This window comes from Myotis brandtii, unplaced genomic scaffold (genome assembly GCF_000412655.1).
Source record: "Myotis brandtii unplaced genomic scaffold, ASM41265v1 scaffold1141, whole genome shotgun sequence".
NCBI classification, from domain to species: Eukaryota; Metazoa; Chordata; class Mammalia; order Chiroptera; family Vespertilionidae; genus Myotis; species Myotis brandtii.
Genome location: NW_005353931.1, coordinates 836,456 through 857,793, shown reverse-complemented (window position 1 = coordinate 857,793; position 21,338 = coordinate 836,456). Strand labels below are relative to the sequence as shown.

General features: G+C 38.0%; 2 protein-coding genes across 2 annotated transcripts in view; one reads left to right on the top strand and one right to left on the bottom strand.

The window, feature by feature from the left end:
• The window catches only part of LOC102256632 (glutamate receptor ionotropic, delta-2), an 841,284-nt gene that overhangs the window by 299,303 nt on the left and 520,643 nt on the right, over positions 1 to 21,338 (bottom strand). The window lies entirely within an intron of this gene.
• On the top strand, positions 8,625 to 10,466 carry LOC102255728 (BUB3-interacting and GLEBS motif-containing protein ZNF207). The gene is made up of 3 exons (XM_005857865.2): positions 8,625 to 9,361; positions 9,475 to 9,950; positions 10,095 to 10,466. The coding sequence occupies exons 1-3, from the start codon at positions 8,661 to 8,663 to the stop codon at positions 10,253 to 10,255; spliced, it is 1,338 nt and encodes a 445-aa protein (XP_005857927.1). The 5' UTR covers positions 8,625 to 8,660; the 3' UTR covers positions 10,256 to 10,466.

Here is a 21,338-nt window from a genome sequence, read left to right as displayed (position 1 = left end):
CCTGGCCTGATCACCTTTAACTTTAACTGCCTCTGCCTCGGCCCCACCACCATGGCTTTGTCCAGAAGGTCTCCCAGAAAATCTCCTGGTCTAATTAGCATATTACCCTTTTATTAGTATAGATATATAAATGCCTAATATGCAAAGCGTCCCCTCAGGAGTTTGACTGACCAGGAGTTCACTTGCTATGACATGCGCTGGCCACCAGAGGGCAGCATGGAACGAAGAAAGGCCCTGGCCAGCAACCGGCATCTGGGGAAGAGAGGACCCAGTTGGCATCTGGAAGCCGCTAAGGATCCTACCCATGCATGAATTTCATGCACTGAGCCTCTAGTATATATATAAAAGCCTAAGCAACCATCATGGCTGGACGAGGAGTCGCTATGACATGTACTGACCACCAGGGGGCAGACGCTCAACACAGGAGCTGCCTCCTGGTGGGCAGTGCACTCCCAGAGCCAACTTCCCATGGCTGGCCAACCTCCCATGGTACCTCCCCCCAGACTTGGCGAGATGGCTCCAACTGGCCAGGCGATAAATAAATAAAAGAATAAATAAATATTGGGTTTACATGGAGAAACCACAAATGCTGACAGAAGATGATACCCACTTTAATTTCTGTGTGTGTTTTTTTATAGTCCCATAGTATTTTCAAAAATTAGCTGAATTTTAATGCTAATTTATGTACACTTTGACTCATTTTACCAGAGTATGAAACCACTAATCATAAAAATATACTCAATTTTCTGCTGTGTCCTCTTCACACGTTTTCTACTGTTGAATACCTATTGAATATATTAACATGTCAAAGTTACATAAGGCAATACTCTCAGAACTATTGGCATATTTGGACTTTCTCTAAATCCTTCTCTCTCACATTGAGGACATTTGAGGTACTTTATCTAGGCAATGGTTCTCATATTATAGTTCCCAGACCAGCAGTATTATCTTTCCCTTGCAGAAATACAATTTATGTGTTGGAAAAGAGAGGGTGTTCACTGTTGCATACAATGAGCTAAAGTCATTATTACCAAGTCTTATATAGTATAATATGAATAGTAGTACAAAGCAAGCTTTGGAATTTAAAATGAAATAGGATCAAAACAGACAACTTAAATAACACAGCTGTCACTATAATTTCTTTTTGGAAGGAGAGTGTTTAGGAGAATACTTGATTAAGCTATTTGAGAAGGTAAAATCTTAAAGATATATTCAGAAAAATAAAATAAAATATATAGATAAAATAATCTGTATAAAATATGAAGAAATTTAGGTAATGGGATAGGTAATAGAGGAATAGATAATGAGTATGCAGGCTAAGTAACAGAAAGAAATAGTCATATGATCATATAATATAGTCAAATAGAAAATATAATGAAATTACTTTTTGGAATAAGTATACATTGCAATAAGAATAAATTGCTTTCATGGTATTTCATCTTTCCAAACTGTAATAAAATCTATTAATATATCAAAATGCCATGTGTCATAGAACTTTATTAAGAAAACTTTTGACCGAAAATGATGGACTGCGAAAATGTAATTATTTTTCTTTCCTCTGAGAGACCTAAACTTTGGTAGTAAAGGTATTTTTAAAGGCTATATGCCATAAAAATGAAGACAACAAGTGGTAGATCATCAGCAAACTAGACCTTTCAACAAATTTCTGTAAGGCAGTATGAAATGTATTGACTCATGAAGCATGGTGTGGGGAATTGTAATAAAAAATAATATAGAGAGAGATGAATGAGGTTAAGGAAGCAGGAATCTTTCCTAAAATAGTCTTCAGAGGGTTAGGGAGAAGACTTGATGAATCAATAGTAGGCAGTAAAAAGTCTGAAAACAGGATAATTAACTGAAACTATTTCCATCAACTGCACCCCTCCACTCTCCTTAACAGAATTAGTGGTGGTCAGTTCTGACCCTCTGTTTCTAAACAAAGGACTTTTTCTACAAAAATGGTCTGGGGCAAATTGGAGCAGCTAGCATGGATCTTGGTGATCCTTAATAAAACCCTCTCCACAGTGACCAATTCTAGCTTACTAGAATAGAGAAAATAAAGGATAAACATATCAGAGAAAATAAAGAATGTAAGTTTACAGAGTTGAAGAATTATAGCATTCAATGACTGTATATCTAAATAATAATTTAAAAACCCAAATAACTAGTCACATTTTTATAGATCTTCAGAGCAGCAAAAATTATTGAGTTGATTGATGTTAAACTTTTTCCATTGGAAACATCTAGGTCATTTATAAAGAAGTGATGGTATGGTTAATATTCATCATAAGTAATGTTTAATTCTTTGGAACAATAGAAGAATGCCTTCAAAGTTTGGAGAGAAAGTAACTTTCAACCCACACAATTTATACTACACTAAACTATAAATCGAAGATGATAGTAGAATAAAATGATGTTCAGATATGCAAGGACTCAAAATTATATCTCACATGCTTCATTACTTGCCTATTTATCCCAGCAATATAATAACATTGGAAAGCATGTTTAATGAATGAGTAGTTTAATATGAAAATTAAACTCTAATTTCAAGTTTAGATAATAAACAATTTTCCAACTAGTCCCCATTAATTAATGAAAATGAAGAATCAATCTAAACAAAAGCAATTATTCAGAGGTTTAATATGGTTAGTCTATGGATAGAGAGGCAAATATAACATCTTTGAAGAGAAATTCATTAGGTATTTGAATCCCATTTATACATATTTTATAATCAATACATTAGAAGCTGCAATTTAACTGTATACTGCAAAGGGTAAATTTTATAGGTTCTACATTCTGATGAGTTCAATAAGTTGTAGAGAAAACATACTGATTTAATAATAAAGTAACAATCAAAGCTCATCTACTGATATAAATAAAATGCCAAATGGATTATATTAGAAGACTGACATTCCTCCTGTCCAAACAACTAGGATAATTATTATATTGTACTTAAGGCATCTCAATTTAAAAGATGACACAGAAGTATCAGGTGGTACTGGGAAAAGAATGATTTCTCTCATGGAAAAAAAATAATCAAAAGGAATTTGAACTTGACCTCATGGATAAGAAAGATTATTCATAGGGTTCTTTTGAAATTCCTGGGAAACAATACCAAAAGTAATTGATGACAAAGAAGATTTAAGTTGTCATTAAAATTTTAAAAAATATATTTTAATATTATTAATAAAAAGAACTTATGAATCCTCACAAATTATTTGTAAACCAAATCTAGCAGCATATTAATAGGATTGTATACTATGATCATGAAGGAAGTATTCAGGCAACACAAGGTGGTACAACATACAAAATCAATCAATGTAGTACACCACATTAATAAAATGAAGGAAAAAATAACAGCATTTTTCTTCAATTGATGCAGCTAAAACATTTGATAAAAATCTGGCAACTTTTCATCATAAAAACCCTTAGAAATCTAAGACTAGAAAAAGAGTTCCTCAACATGATAAAGGACTTTTATGAAAACCTAAGAGATACCATCATATTTGATGACTGAAAACTTTTCCCTTTAGATCAGTGGTTCTCAACCTTCCTAATGCCGCGACCCTTTAATACAGTTCCTCATGTTGTGGTGACCCCCAACCATAAAATTATTTTCGTTGCTACTTCATAACTGTAATTTTGCTACTGTTATGAATCGTAATGTAAATATCTGATATGCAGGATGTATTTTCATTGTTACACATTGAACATAATTAAAGCATAGTGATTAATCACAAAAACAATATGTAATTATATATGTGTTTTCCGATGGTCTTAGGCGACCCCTGTGAAAGAGTCATCGCAACCCCCAGACCCACAAGTTGAGAACTGCTGCTTTAGATGAAGTATAGGACAAGGATGCCCCGTTTTGCCACTGTGAGTTAATATTGTACTAGAAGGTCTAGCTAGGGTAATTAGGCAAGAAAGAGAAATAAAATGCATCAAAATGGAAAATAAGTAAAACTATCTCTAGTCACAAATGACATGATACTACATACAAAAAATATAAAGAAACAAAGATTAGAGCTTATAACAAAGTCAGCAAAGTTACAGGGACAAGGTCAAAATAAAAAAAAATGTTTTATTTCTTTTTTTTAACTTTTTATTGATTAAGGTATTACAAATGTGTCTTTATCCCCCCCATTGTCCCCTCATCCCCCCAGTCTTGCCCTCACCCTCACCCCCTGTTGTCTGTGTCCATCGCTTATGCTTATATGCATGCATACAAGTCCTTTGGTTGATCTCTCCCCTGTTTTATTTCTATGTATCTGCAATTAACACTCCCAAAAGTAAATTAAGAAAATAATCACATTTATCAAAGCATGTAAAAAATAAATTTAACCAAAGACGTGCGAGACCTATGCTATGAAAAGTATAATAATATTGTAAAAATCAATGAAAGGGGACTTAATAAATGAAAATACATCCCATGTTCATGGACTGGTAGAAGCAGTATTATTGTTAAGATGGAAACACTACCAAAGGCAATCTAGTGGTTCAATCAATCCTTATCAAAATCCCAAAGGCTCTTTTACAAAAATGTAAAAGCTGATACCCAAATCCATATGGAATGCAAGCGACCACAATGCAAAATAATCTTGAAAACAAAGTACAGAGTTACTACACTTTCTAATTTCAAAACTTATTACAAATCACTGGTAATCAAGACAATGAGATATTGGCATTAGGATAAACTTAGGGATCAATAAATACAATTGAGAGTCTAAAATAAATCCAAGTGTCTATGATCAACTGATTGTCAATAATGGTATTATGACTATTTGAGAAGGCCAAGAATAGTTTCTTTTAAAAAATGGTCCTGGGACAACTGAATATCCACATGCTAGAGAATTAAGTTGGACTCCTACTTCACAACATATAAAAATTAATTTATAATGAATAAGAAATGTACATATGATAGCTGAAACTATAAACTTTTTGAAGAAAACAGGGAAAAATCTTTATAATGACTTGATAATAGTTTCTTAGATATGATACCAAAAACATGAGCAACAAAAGAAAAATAAATTAGTTGGACCATAGCAAAATGAAAAATATTTTGCATAACAAAAAACACTCTCAAGAAAATGAAAGACAACCCACAGAATGAAAATATTTCCAAATCATATATCTGATAAGGCTCTCTTACTCCAACTATATAGAGAACCCTTGTAACTCAAAAATAAAGAGACAAACAATTTAAAAATGGGCAAATGGCTTGAGTTGACATTTCTCCACATGAAATACACAAGATATCAACAATCAGAATAAAATGCTCAAAACCATTAGTCGTTAGGGAAATGCAAATTCAAACAACATGAAATATCACTGTTCACATTCACTATAATAGTTATAATAAAAATCAAAGCAAAACACATATGTTGGGTTTCAGTGAAGACTGAGGATTCTTAAAAATGAGTCATTCAAAACAATACATCTTTAAAAGTTTATGTATAGTCATGACTTTTGGCATAAAAATGGATAAGCAGTATCCGGAAAAAGTCATTCTAAACCTAATGTACAATACCAGTGATGGTAATGTAAAGTGTGGACTCTCAGTGATTATTATGTGTCAATGTAAGTTCACCAATTTTAAGAAATATAGCTCGGCTGGCATGGTTCAGTGGTTAAATGTCAACCAATGAACCAGAAGATCACAGTTCTATTCCTGGTCAGGGCATGTACCCAGGTTTCAGGTTGCAGGTTCTATCCCCAGTAGGGGGTATGCAGGAGGCACCTATCAATTTTTCTCTCTCATCATGGATGTTTCTCTCTCTCCCCCTCTCCATTCCTCTCTGAAATCAATAATAAAATATATATAAATATATACCATTTTGGTGAGGGATCTTGATAATGGGAGAGTATGTGTTATATAATAAATCTTTATTATTTTTACTTAATTGTGCTGTAAGCCTAAAACTACTCTTTTAAAAAGTCTATTTTTTTAAAAATCACATAATTTAAGACATAACAATATTACAAAATTAAGACAATATTATGATCTACAATGAGCTAACCTTGCAAATGACAAACAAAAGACCTAAAAAATCACTTCTGAAGTTTCCTGGGAAAAGAGGAAGTAATTATCTAGAAAAGATTAAAAATCACAATCTACTAATTTTACATTATCAAACTAGACAGTAGTTTAGGAATGGGAAAACTTGTTGCTAATATTCTGGATTTTATTTGTTACAAATCTCTGAAAATAATATAAGTTTAAAAATAGCCCTTAATCCTATTATTATTAACTAGAGGCCTGGTGCATGGATTCCTGCACATTGAAAAAAAATTAATTAGAATAAATATTTTAGAGGCCAGGGAGGGACCACAGGAGGGTTCCAGGGTATGTCAGGCCCATCTTGCCCAATCCTGATCAGGCCGATCAGGGCCAGGCCAGGGAGGGACTGCAGGAGGTTGGCCGTCCAGGGAGGAATTGCAGGAGGGACTCCAGCAGCAAGCTAACCTACCGGTTGGAGCATCTACACCCTCATGGTCAGTGCATGTCATAGCGACTGGTTGAATGGTCAAACGGTCGGACACTTAGCATATTAGGCTTTTATCTATCTAGAAATATAGACACATATATAAATATAGATATAGATAGACATAGACATAGATATATATATATAGATAAAAAGGCAGCATAATTAATGGCATGATTTATATTTATTAAAAAAAATCTCAGATAATGCCTTAGTGTAAATTATCTCTATTTTAAAACTATATAAATGTTTAATCAATTATAAGGCAATGAGGCCTCACTTGGTTATTAATTACTTAAATTATTATGCAAACAAAACATATTGGTGATAAAATTATTTAATAATTATTCATTTGTGAAGATCACAAAATAAAAGTCATAATTGGAAGAAAATGAAAGAGCAAAATTCATTTATAATTTAAAAAGTGAATTTCTTTTGTAAACCATATTTCAATACAAATAATTTCTCCCAGTAGATTTTATTTCAGTTTCTAAAGTATGAAAAAACATTTCAGGATTCAAAACTTTAAATTTTTTTATTGAATTCATTAGGGTAACATTGATTAATAAAATTATATAGGTTTCAATTGTACTATTCTATAATGTATCATCTGTATATTGTATTTTGTGTTTAGGGAGGTGTTGTAAAACGGTAAAGATGATTTGAGTTTGGGTGGTGGAAACACAATGCAACATACAGATCATGTATCATAGAAATGTACAAGTGAAACCTATATGAACTTATTTAAGAAGCTGCCATATGACCCCTTTTCCAAGTATCATCTGAAAAATTAGAAAACATTTATTCGAAAATATTTGTGCATCCCTATGTTCTTTACAGCATTATTCATGATGTTCAAGACATGGAGACAATCAAAGCATCCTGCAATAGAGGATTCAACAAAGAAGATGTGGTATATATACACAATGGAATACTACTCAGCCATAAGAAAAGATGAAATACTGCCATTTGTGACAACATGGATGAAATTTGAGAATATTATGATAAGTGAAATAAGTCATTCAGTGAAAGCTAATAACCACACGATTTCACACACATGTGGGATATAAAACTGAAAATCATAGATATAGACAACAGTATGGTGGTTACCAGAGGTAAGTGGGTGAGGGGTAGTTAAGAGTAAAGGAGGCCAGGAGGAACCTGGCTATGATGATCACCTGAACACTGCCTCCATGTCATTCCTTCTTCGCCGACTCCATCCACACCTTGGGGAACCCCTGGACCTGCTGGGGCTGGACCCCAACATATGGCGCCTCACACAGGATTCCCCTAGCTGACCCAGAGGGCACAGCTGACTCCTCCCCGGACACCGCCACCACCATCAAGCGCGGCCCTGATGGACACTTTGATGCAGCCCTTCAACTCGTTGATGCTTCGGGAAGCCCGTCGCCAATGACGCCGCCCGCTAGCCAGATCAATAAGGACAACCAAACCACCAGCTTGGGGATAGCTGAAATCCCTTGACTGAAGAGGCCAGCAACCTTCTACAGGAACAAGGCTCCTTGTGCACTCCATCCACTATGTTTATAGCCATGCTCGCTATCATGCTTGTCCGTCTTCTTCCGAGTCTTAAACAACCCAATCCGAGAGGTGGCTGCTGATTTACATATGCTATCATTTAAAATAAAAAAGGGGGAATTTGCCGGAAGCCGGTCCATCCTTGCTGCTTCACACAGTCGCTGCAGGGAAAAAACATCTGCACAGCATATGTTTCAAGGGACCTGGTGTATATGGCATACTGTTCTTAATATGTTTGCTCCCCTTCTTGGCACTATGTGTTTTAACCAAGGTCACCTCTCAAAGAAAGGTCGTTTCCCCTGGTAGGGATTTTCCCCTGAAGTTAGGGAGGGAATAAAACCCCTTAACTAAGTGCCAGGCGGGTAGTTAATCACTTTAACTATGAACAATCACGCTTAAGCTACATAATCTTTACTCCCTGGAATGGAGATAAGAAACGCCCTAACCTTTGGAATAGAAATTGATAGGATTAAAATCAACTGGTATAAATACAGATGTAACAAGACAATAAGACACAGAACTTGGAGTTTCCTGTGGGACGAGGTGGTGGCGGTTGGGTCTGAAGACTGAGCGGTTTCGCCTCCATTTTCCTGCTTATTTTCTCCTCCCTTTTCACTTCGTCCGTGGAGTGCAGTGATGGGTCGCAAGAGGAAGAAGCAGCTGAAGCCATGGTGCTGGTATTGTAATAGAGATTTTGATGATGAGAAGATCCTTATACAGCACCAAAAAGCAAAACATTTTAAATGCCATATATGTCATAAGAAGTTGTACAGAGGACCTGGCTTGGCTACACATTGCAGCCAGGTGCATAAAAAGACAATAGATGCTGTACCAAATGCAATACCTGGGAGAACAGACATAGGGTTGGACATATGTGGTATGGAAGGTATTCCAGAAAAAGACATGGATGAAAGAAGACGACTTCTTGAACAGAAAACACAGGAGCGTCAAAAAAGGAAGCAGCAAGATGATTCTGATGAATATGATGATGACGACTCTGCAGCTTCAACTTCATTTCAACCACAGCCTGTTCAACCCCAACAAGGCTATCTACCCCCAATGGCACAGCCAGGACTACCACCAGTTCCGGGAGCACCAGGAATGCCTCCAGGCATACCTCCATTAATGCCAGGTGTTCCTCCTCTGATGCCAGGAATGCCACCAGTTATGCCAGGCATGCCACCTGGAATGATGCCAATGGGTAGAATGATGCCACCTGGACCAGGAATACCACCTCTAATGCCTGGTATGCCACTAGGTATGCCCCCTCCTGTTCCACGTCCTGGAATTCCTCCAATGACTCAAGCACAGGCTGTTCAGTGTTACAAATTAATCAAAACATGTTAAATAATAGAAAAAGAGAAGAAATCACAACAGTGAAAATACAAATGGCTAATAAATATGTGAAAAACTGCCTAACTTCACTTATAATCTAATGGGAAATGCAAATTAAAACAATGAGGAGTACCTTCCATACCATATATTTCCAACTCTATGTCTGTTCTCCCAGGTATTGCATTTTCCCCAGTGCTGGACAGTCTCAGGCAGCTGTCCAAGGACCTGTTGGTACAGATTTCAAGCCCTTAACAACTACAGAACCCCCGAAGCCTGCATTCCCTGCTTATACGCAGTCTACAGCTTCAACCACTAGTACAACAAATAGCACTGCAGCTAAACCAGCGGCATCAATAACAAGTAAGCCTGCTACTCTTACGACAACCAGTGCAACCGGTAAGTTGATCTATCCAGATGAGGATATATCGTTGGAAGAAAGAAGGGCACAGTTACCTAAATATCAACGTAATCTTCCTCTTCCGGGACAGACTCCCATTGGTAATCCACCAGTTGGACCAATTGGAGCTATGATGCCACCACAGCCAGGCATCCCACAACAACAAGGAATGAGACCCCCAATGCCACCTCATGGTATTTCTTTTTACGTTTATTGTTTTTAGCAGATTTTTTGAATCTACACATAAAATAAGTGTATCTGCAAAAGATACTATCGTAAAAGTACAATGCGCGAACCAACTCAATCTGTTTTTTTTGTATTTTAAATGTGTTTTTTAGGTCAGTATGGTGGTCATCATCAAGGCATGCCAGGTTACCTTCCTGGTGCTATGCCGCCATATGGGCAGGGACCGCCAATGGTGCCCCCTTATCAAGGTGGGCCTCCTCGACCTCCGATGGGAATGAGACCTCCTGTAATGTCGCAAGGTGGCCGTTACTGATCTCGCTTCATCCAATCTAATAGGTTTGGAGATTAAACCTTTTCTCAACTTGTGCTGTTTATATAGCCAAGCTTCCATCAATAAGGCTTCATTGTGACTTTAACATTATCTTTCCACATACCAGGAACTATTGGACATTTATTTTACATGGGAAAATTATTTGGAATAATAAAGCAGGAACTTTTCCTGAAGTTGCAATTTAAAAAAAAAAGAGTAAAGGAGGCCAAATATATGGTGACTGAAGTTGATTTGACTGTGGGTATTGGGCACACAATGCAATATATAATCATGTATCATAGATATGTACATTGAAACCTATATGATCTTATTAACCAACTAGTGGACTGGTGCACAAAATTCATGCATGGGGGTGGGGGTGTCCCTCAGCCTGGCCTGCACCCTCTCCAATCTGGGACCCCTCGGGGGATGACTGACTGCCGGTTTAGACCCAATCCCTTTGGGGTGCCTAAACCGGCAGTCAGACATCCCTCTTGCAATCCAGGACTGATGGCTCCTTACTGCTCGCCTGCCTGCCTGCCTGATCGCCTCTAACCACTCTGCCTGTCAGCCTGCTCACCCCCTACTGCCCCCCTCCGGCCTGCTCATCCCCAACTGCCCCCCCTTGCCAGCCTGCACACCCCCAAATGCCCCCCCGGCCGGCCTGATAATCCCCAACTGCCCTCCTCTCCTGGCCTGATCGCCCCTAACCACCGCTGCCTTGGCCCCGCCACCATAGCTTTGTCTAGAAGGATGTCGGGAAGGTCTCCCGGTCTAATTAGCATATTACCCTTTTATTAGTATAGATGTCACTTCAATAAATTTAATTTAAAAATAAAAAATGATTAAATAAAAATTTGCAAACATGCTGTGTAAACACATAGCCATAATTTTTAAAAGTTGTAAAGTATATATTTGCATGAGGTTCTGTAGAGAGTATAGCAACTGCCTCTATAATATAAATTGCTGCTCTTTTAATTTCAGACCTACCTCCCTTTCACATACAAAGTCAAATCAAAATGAACACAATATCTATTTCTGAGGAAACAGTGGACTTTTAAAGCATAACCAAAGATAAAATACTTGAAAATGTTTTCATTTTATATTTCCATTTTACATTTATATTATTTGGTATCCAGTGAACCAAATCATTCTAAATTTGGTAGCATCTTAAAAAGAGACCAAGTGGAGGGAAAAGTTATGAAAGTACGATGAAACTTTCTAATAGATATAAATACACTTGGAAAATTGCAGTTTTTCAGCCTTGATTCCATGTCCCAGTCTCATTGCATGACTTATCATTTCTTAAACATCCAAATCACTTATTATTCTCGACCACAAAACTGAATCTTTGAAGTCTTATATCCTATCAACTTCTTTGAAATACTTTCAAGATAGCCCCTAAAATTCAAATGTATTTCTCTCATTTTGTACAGTTTGTGAAGAATATAATTTTACATAATTTTTTCAACAGAACTAATTTAACCAATAGAAATATTGATTACACCAATAATTTTTACAATATAAAAAATCTTTGATAAATGTGTAGTCTATATCAAGCTTCTCATAATATTTTATAGCATCTAAAAAATTAGGTCAGCCCTAACTGGTTTGGCTCAGTGGATAGAGAGTCGGCCTGCGGACTCAAGGGTCCCAGGTTTGATTCCGGTCAAGGGCATGTACCTTTGTTGCAGGCACATCCCCAGTAGGGGGTGTGGCAAAGGCAGCTGATTGATGTTTCTCTCTCATCAATGTTTCTGGCTCTCTATCCCTCTCCCTTCCTCTCTGTAAAAAAAATCAATAAAATTTTTTTTTAAAAAAAATAAATAAAATAAAAAATTAGCTCAGATTTGAACTGAAAAACACAGATATACTTTTTTCAAAAGTATTTCCAGATTTATTGTAAAATAAAAATATTATATATATAGTAATCAATGTGATATTTTGATATATGTATAATTTGCAAAATGATTACCTCTATTAAGTTAATTAATATCCATTACCTCATAGAGTTACATTTTTGTGTGTGGTGAGATCACTTAAGATCTAATTCTTCAGCAATTCTAAGTATATATTAGAGTATTATCTATATACTAGTGGCCCAGTGCACGAATTCGTGCAACTTGAAAGGAACTGTGGGCCACCAGGCTGCGGTAGGCACAGGTGTGGGTCTCGGCCCATCCTGCCACAGCCTCCAGGCCACTGTCTGCCAGCATCACCGCTCCCTCCTCCACGACTCCCATGTGCTGATGGTGCCGGCCCTGCTCGTACCTACTGATGGCGCAGAGCAAATGGGGCCGGTGCCAGCATCAGGTGCAAGCAGGGCTAGTGCCGTCAGCAGGTGTGGGCTGCAACTGCTGCCCCTTTCGCCCCTTAGGAGCAGGGGGAGGTGGAGAAGTCCTGAGGGGCAATTGGGGCCAGCAGCCATCACTCATACCCACTAACAGTGCTGATCACTCGGCACTGGCGCCAGCTGCCTAAGCGGGTGCGAGTGGCAGCTCCAGCAGCAGCAGCAGGTGCGAGCAGGGCCAGTGCCGGCAGCAGGTGCAAGCACCTGACAGGACCGCAGCACATGGGAGCAAAGGATTTTCAGTAACCACCAGAGGCTCAAACCGAACACTATGACATGCACTGACCACCATGGGGTGCACATGGAACATGGCGGGTGTTGGCAGCAGGCAGCAGAGCGCGGAACATGGCAGGCATTGTCCATCGCGGGATGGTGGAGCAGGTGAGCTGGGGCGCCAGACCAAGGCGGGACACCAGTTGCTGTCATGGGGGTGAGCCTCTGGTGGTTACTGAAAATTATTTGCTGCCTCGCACGCAGTCCCGCTGGGCGCTCTCATCTGCTGCTAGTGCCACCCCCACTTGCACCTGTTACCAGCCTTAGAGCCACTGCTCACACAGGCTGCCGGTGCCTGGCACAGGCTGCCAGCACCCGGCACCAGCCACAATCACCCCTCAGGGCTTCTCCACCTCCCCCTGATCCTGAGGGGTGATTGGGCCAGCAGCCTCCACTCGCGCTCACTGACAGCTCCGGCCCCGCTCACACCCGCTGCTGGCACCAGCCCCGATAGCTTCACACCATCAGTGGGTGAGAGCGAGGCCAGCGCTGTCAGCAGGTGGGAGAAGCAGCAGTGGAAGCAAGGCTGCCAGCAGACAGGGGACCAGGGGCTGCGGTGGGAGGGGCCAGGCAGGGGCATGGAGGATGGGCCAAGAACCGCCTCTGTGCTCACTGCAGCCTCGCAGCCCACAGTTCCTTTCAAGTTGCACGTTTCGTGCACTGGGCCCCTAGTTAACTATAATTGCTAGCTTGACATTAAATCTCCAGAACTTATTCATCCTAAATAACACATTTTGTACTCTTTGCCTCTTTGACTAACTTCTCCCCATTTCTCTCACTCTCCATCCCCTAATAAACACCATTCTAGTATTTGCTTTTATGAGTTGGACTATTTTAGATTCCACATATAAGTGAGATCATGCATTATATGTCTTACTGTGTCTGGCTTATTTCACTTAGCCTAAAGTTCTCCAGGGTTATCCATGTTGTTACAAATGATAGGATTTTCTTCTTTTTTTAAGGCTGAATACTACGTATGTATGTATGTGTGTGTGTGTGTGTGTGTGTGAGTGTGTGTATGCATCCATGTGTATCACATTTTCTTTATCCATTCATCCATTGACAGACACATTGATTATTTCCATATCCTGACTATATGTATCAATGCTGCAATGAACATGAGCGTGCAGGTGTCTCGTTGAAATCCTGATTTCATTTCCCTTGGATATCTTGAAGTGAAATTGCTGGATCACCTGGTATTTAGTTCTATTCTTAATATTTTTAAGAATCCCACAACTGTTTTCCATAATGGCTGTACCAAATTATATCCCCAACAACAGTAGAAATAGTTCCCATCATTCAACATCCTCACCAACATTTGTTATATTTTGACTTTTTGATTGTGATTTTATTTGCATTTCTTGACAACAATGATGCTGATAACCCTTTCATTTACCCTCGGCCATTTGGATGTCTTCTTTGGAAAATGTCCACCTGGGTCCTTTGCCCATTTTTTAATCAAACTATTTGTTTTTCTTGTTATTGACATGCACAAACTCAGTAACAAGACTATATTTTCACAGTCATTTCATTATGACATAGAATGTGAGGGAAGATATGTATATACATACACACATATATATATACACACACATACACACACTTACAAACACACACAGTGTGTGCATTAGATGTTACAGAAGTGAGAAACAGAATAAAATGCTAAAAGAGTAACAGAATAAGAAATAGTGCTAATTGTCTCAATCTTGACAGTCTTGTTTTTATAATTTGACATATGTATACATATATAAAAGCCTAAGCGACTGATACAACTGAATGACCGGAGCGACCAGTTGGCCAGTTGCTATGATGTGCACTGACCACCAGGGGGCAGACACTCAATGCAGGAGCTGCCCCCTGGCGGTCAGTGTGCTCCCATAGCGGGAGTGCTGCTCAACCAGAAGCTGGGCTCATGGCTAGCAAGCACAGCCGCAGTGGCAGACGCAGCGGGCCTGGGGTGAGTGGGAGTGGTGCAGCGCCTGGCCCTGGATCAGGCTCTTCCCTGGCCACCTACCACTTAGCGCACTGCTACATTCCTCATATCCCATAAGCCTGCAGTTAGAATCTCCAGAGAACAGTTGAAGTGCGGATACTTGGAGTAACCTGGATGAGCCTGATATTGCCGCCGGGCTCCTGGAACTCTGTCTCAGGCATCGAGATAAAATCTCATCCCTTACTGATTGCCCTAGAGCTACAGTGGAAGGCAGCAATATAATAGGTGGCGACTGACAATCAGAGTAAAAGTCAAAGAGAGATGGATCTGAAGGGTGGGGGTGTGGGCAACAGAGCACCTCTTCCCCCCAAGATCCCTAACTTTATATTGTTCACCTCAGAGCGTCTCTTATCTGACTCTGAGCAGTGGAAAGCATCCAGCACAGCCCAAGGCGTACACAGGGGACCTCACGGCCAGCAAGGCATGACACTGGCCGCAGAAGGAACATTTGGAAATACTTTTTCAGGAAGCTGTGGGGAGGAGGACAGACACCCCACACAACTTCCCAGTGGCTCACAGGGACATGGAAGCTCCTCGGGCACACAGGCACGGGCTCCCGATTTCTTTTCAATGTGCACAAATCCATGCACCAGGCCACTAGTCCTATATAATAAAAGGGTAATATGCAAATTGACCCTAATGGCGGAACAACCAGAACGACCACTGGACCAGTCACTATGAGACGCTCTGACCACCTCTCAGTTCCTTTCCCTGGCTGGCAGGCTCCAATCGCATGATGGCCACCCACAGTGGGGGCGGGGCCGGCGACCGGGCAGGAACAGTTGACCTCTCGGTTCCTTCCCCTGGCCATCAGAAACAGATCACTCGATGGAGAACGGGGAACCAGGGATGGGTGGCAGTGGGGGGCGGGACTGGCTGTGGGCAACTAGGGAAGATGGCCCTGATTGCAGGGCAGGCCTAGGGACCGTACCCACACATGAATTTTGTGTGCTAGGCCTTTAGTATTACAGTGAAAGAAAGTGGAGCAAATACATTCAAATCTAAGTCTCCTCTAATCCTTCATTAATAAAAAAGAACAATAACAAACTAATGAAATTAGGTAATCAAATGTTTATGCCTTTATCAAGCATTTTATATTTATTAATGAACACTGATTAAAGATGGAAATGTTGGAGTGGGTGGGAAGTAGACACCTGGGCCCACAGATACTGCTAAATGCTGTTTATGCTGGGCAAATCTCTAAACTTTGAGCAATGAAATAAAGTGGAGAAAAGTCATAGAGCTTTGGATTCAGACAGATGTATGAATCCTTGTCCTGGTTATGTGATCACGAGTATCTCATTTACTTTTGTGAGGTCCAGATTCTCCACTTAGGTAAAAGTTATGAAAATTAAATACTATAATTCATTTGGAAGTATCTCATAATAGATCTTTAATATATATTTTCTTTCTTTTGGGGAGGAGGAGGGGACAAGGGAGTTAAAGAATTCTTAAGAATCTCAGCAAAATTAGACTAGATACAGAAATTCATTTTAAATTTGAGATACTATGATTCTGTAAATCCCAGAGTCAAGTAAAAAGTAATTTTTATTTACAGATATTTATTAAACAACCACTATATCAAATATTTTTATACATTAACTTTAACAAATAAAACTTAGATACTGGGTATTTTTAATATACTTTTACAGACAGAGGACTTTAGTAATTTGTCACAGGAAGGGGCAAAGGCAAGATTTTAACCCAGATTTTTAGACTCTAAAATCAGATCTTAATAAGAAGCCATCCCAATATTAAGTTGTGCACTTGTAACTACAATGCCTTCAAAATTCTTGAGGACACTTTATCTATAGATGAATGTTGGCATGACTTTTACATAGTAATTTGGTCTGTAAATCATATTATACCACACAGCCTCTTCTCACATCACTGCTATTTTGTCAGCTTTATGGTACAAAAAATGTAGCCATATTGATTATAAAATATAAAGATAAAATATTATAAACAACTAGAAAAATTACTTGTCGCTCTTGTTATAAATTATTGATTTTATTTTTTAAGTATAAAGTGCATTGTTTATGAAGGATGAATTGCTTTTCTTAAAACTAAAATCTTAGTGTTACATAAAAGGGACAAAAAAGGGAAAAATGAACATATAAAGAAAGGAGGTAAGGAAGATGAATGCCAAAAAAAATGTTTATCAATCTTCATTCAAATGAAATGCTTTTGAGATAAGAAATTTGAATAGACAATTCTATTAATTCAATAATAATAATATTAATAAGTACTACATCATTTTGAAAAAAGCTGTTCTTTAAACCTAATACTCCTGTAGTTAGTTCCTTTAAAGATTAAAGGTTTATACAGAGTAAGGCTTTTATAAGTGTTTTTAATGAGTTTTAAATAAGAAAGATATATTGATCACATTGATGCCATTTTCAAAATTAAGACTAAACAAAACAAATAGGTTCAGCACAATGCCGATGTAGAAGGTAGAATTTGGGGTTTTATTAGTGCCTGGGGGTGGATTTCTTCGGTTCATTGCCATCACTAGCTGATGAAATTGAAACACTGTTATACATTGCCAAAGCTGATTCTCAAGAATTAACTGCCTTGAATACTCTGCATTTTGAATAACCATACAAACCTTACTAGAATTTTGTAAATCACAAAATCATTAAAGAACCTTACCACCTTGAATTGAAAAACATCTCTTGCCTGGTATGTCGTTTTGTTCATTTTAGTGTGAAATCAGAAAAATGATCAGACCTTTAGTTCAGTTGCTAATTACCTACTAAAGCTAAATATTGCTTTCCAGTTCTCTGCCACAAATACTTTTCTTTAATTAAGTGACAAAAATCTATCTCAAGTAAATGTTAAACAGGATAATTTACATAAATTCAATAAAGGGAAGAAATTTAGACATATTAAACTGCCAAACATTGGCCCTACATATTTTCTGCAAACTTTGTGGACAGTTTTTATTCCCTTCTGCTTAACTTTTTCTATATGAGAATCTAAATGTGCACAGGAAACTCAATTAGTATATCTATCATATTATTTCCGAGTTGACCAAATTCTCTTAAGTAATCACCTCTCAAAAGCAATATTTGACTTTAAAACTTTATAAATCAAATATATGATCACTATAACAGATGCACATAATTCAATCATCCTCTTTTTATCCCTTAGATAAGTTTCCATTTTTAATTCCCTGTTACTTAAATGATTTGCTCAAATAGCTGTAGCTGGTGTGAACTGATTGGCATAGTAAAAGAGATACTGTGCCTCCATGGGTTCTGTTGAGAGACAATACTCTGTGGTCTCATGTTTCTGTCGGTCTTGTAAGCAAAGCATTATTGCCCTTTTCTTCTGGACTATCTTTTCTTTCTTTTTTTAATATATCTTTATTGTCCAAAGTATTACAGGTGTCCTCATTTTCTCCCCCATTGATTCCCTCCATCCCGCTCCCCAGGTATTCATTGCACTATTGTCTGTTGTCCACTTTTAAAATATGTGTAAATGTGTATAACAAACAATATTGGAAGATAGAAAGAGTGTATCATTCTGGAACAAAGGGCAGCCATGCTTACCTCTCCAGCACAATAATGTCTCTTAAGGGCCAAGGGCAAACATTTTAATGACCATCATAAAAGAATATGTCCTTAAGGTCAGGGTTTCTTTCCTGGAGTGTAAGCCAGTGTGTATAGATATCACCTGGCCCTTTTTGTACCTCCTTGTGGGAACTGGCGCTTAGGAACTAATATAAAAGATGCTGTGAGTCCAAAGAATAAAACTCTTTGTCTCTTTCCCAGGAGTCTCATATCTTCTGCCAGAAGCCATGAAACTGGCAGGCTAAGTTGTAAGCTAGCAAGAAGATAACACCTCAGACTCTTCATAACTCCTGACAGGCTCCCTAAACAGGGCTAGTACTCTCTGGGTTTCTCATTAGATTTGACACTTCTCATGAGCTATAGAAAATGGTTGCTGTAATGTAAGGCATAGGATGATTCCTGACCATGAGCTATAATAATCTCGGATTGTGTTGAATTATCAGCCAAGTTAATAATAGGAGCAAGATGCTTTAAAGACAGTATCTCATTTTATTTCAATAGTAGGCATTTTTTTGTTTTGTTTTGTTTTGTGAGGAGGAGGTTGGTCAACAGACAATACCACCATAGAAATTCATCATGTAAATAACTTTATCATAGATAATTTCTTGTAGGTTGATAATTATCCATTTGCTACTTCATTCAGCAGACCAATTGCAGGACTTATACTGGGCATCCTTGGTAATGTGATACATAGCAAATGCATAAGCCTTATTTAGAAATCATTAGAAACAACAGAATATGTGAAAGCTCTTACAGAGACAGGTAATTACCATAATGAACTACTACCCCTCTCTAGTCAGTAACGAGTCACTCTTCATTCTACCTCCTGATTCATAAGACAAATAAGTCACCACCAAAAACAGCAGATTTTACAGGTACAAACATGTTACTTAACAACCAGATAATTACCGAATGCCTACATTTCTAGTCATAAATTAATCTTCTTCAGAATATTCACTAACAAATAAAAAATAACTATATTTTAGTTATAGTTATTTTGTTTAGTGGGAACATCAATCAGTTCTAATTTACTTGCACCAAAATACCCCGGGAGCACAATTAATCAACATCATTGGAAAATGTTTTAGAAATGTTACATAATAAAATACAGCCTTTTAACATTGCTATAACATTCTGAAATATTAAATTCTTACTTAGTTACTTTCCTTGTTCTTAATTAAACACACTCTCTGACAACAGTTGATGTTGTAACTCTAATTCTGTAGGAAGAAAAATGTTTAGCCTATTTACAGTGACATTATAAGGACACACAAATGATGAGGCTTTTTGATAGTTTATATTATATCTAAAACTACTGTCCTCTTGAACCTGTGCTAGTGAAATTAATGAAATAAAAAACAATGTCATAATTCACTGAAGGTATCCATTGAGTGAGTGAAATCTGTCAAAACAGAGTGCAGAAACTTCCAAAACTAAAAGAAGACCAGTTCCTAAAATGTTACTATCTAGAATAATAAAAGCATAATATGCTAATTAGACCGGACAACCTTCTGGACAAAGCAAGCCCATGTCCCGGGTGCCAGAGGGAAGCCAGTGTCAAGCAGCCAGGGGAAGGAAGGCCTACCCTTGCACAAATTTCGTGCATCGGGCCTCTAGTCAAATATAAGTTTGCTTCCATTTTAATTGTATTCACAGGTAGGAGATTTAAATTAATATATGTTGGTTTCTTACTCTATACCTGAATAATTCCATTCCTAGATGCCAGTCATACACAAACATTCTATATATTATTTGCAAAGATTTTACCCACATAAATGTCATTTTAAAAGTCATTTGCTCCAATTTACATTGCATAACCTATGATAAATATTATAAAGAAGGCAATATTACTACACAACCAGTTTTTACCTTCTATTTGCTTGTGGGTTAAGGAAATTACATTATTTTGAAAATGACAGTTGCTTTAAAGACACAGTCAGGTTTCTTTACTTCAGGGCTTTTGAGAAATCTCAGCATTACAGTATATATTTTTTTAAAGTCTCCTGGTGGGGTGGGAGGAGGGAGAAAGATAGAGATAGAAATAAAGGTAGAACTGGAGCGAGAGAGAGATGGAGAGGAGACAGAATATGAATCATGTACCTAGATTAAACAATAAATCAAATTGTGCTACAAGTAACTTTTTTTATATTCACCCAAGAATATGTTTATTGATTTTTTTTAGAGAGAGAGACAGAGAGAAGGAGAGAGAGAGATGGAGAAAAAAAAGACAGAGGGAGAGAGATGCGTTGCCTCCAATGGGGATAAACCCACAACCTAGGTATGTGCCCTGACATGGGAATAGAACTCACAACCTTTTGGTGTACTGGCCGATGCTCCAACCAACAGAGCCACCAAGCAATGGGGCTCAAAGTAACTCTTTAATTTGAATGTCGTTTTTTTTTTTTTAATGTTTGGATGGCTTATACGAACATCTCCTTAGCAACGTGTAAGAAACTATCCCAATTTGATAAAGACACTTGTGTTTATTTTGCACACTTAGTATTAATTCTGTACCCTTAGTAAACTAAAGGCATGTGCTAAACATTTAGAAAGACTTCTGCCTAAAGAAAGGACACCTTATGTTTTGGGGAAAGGCTATTCTAAATGATCAATCTCTGATACAGAATCAATAAAGCATCTCAGAAACAATACAGATGTTCGAGTGCTATCTTCTACTAGAAGCTTCCATAATAATATGATTAAGCAACAACAAAGGTTCTTATTTCAGAGCTGTGATTATACATGCAAAAATGTGTCCTAAAACCCCATGCAAAGTACTCTAAAACAGTGTTAAAAGAAAGGCTAGGGAAGAGGCCAGGTGAAAAATGTCTTAAATTCTTCAGAATCTCAGAAACGCATGGTTTAGAGAGATGGCATACTTTGCTATATATATAT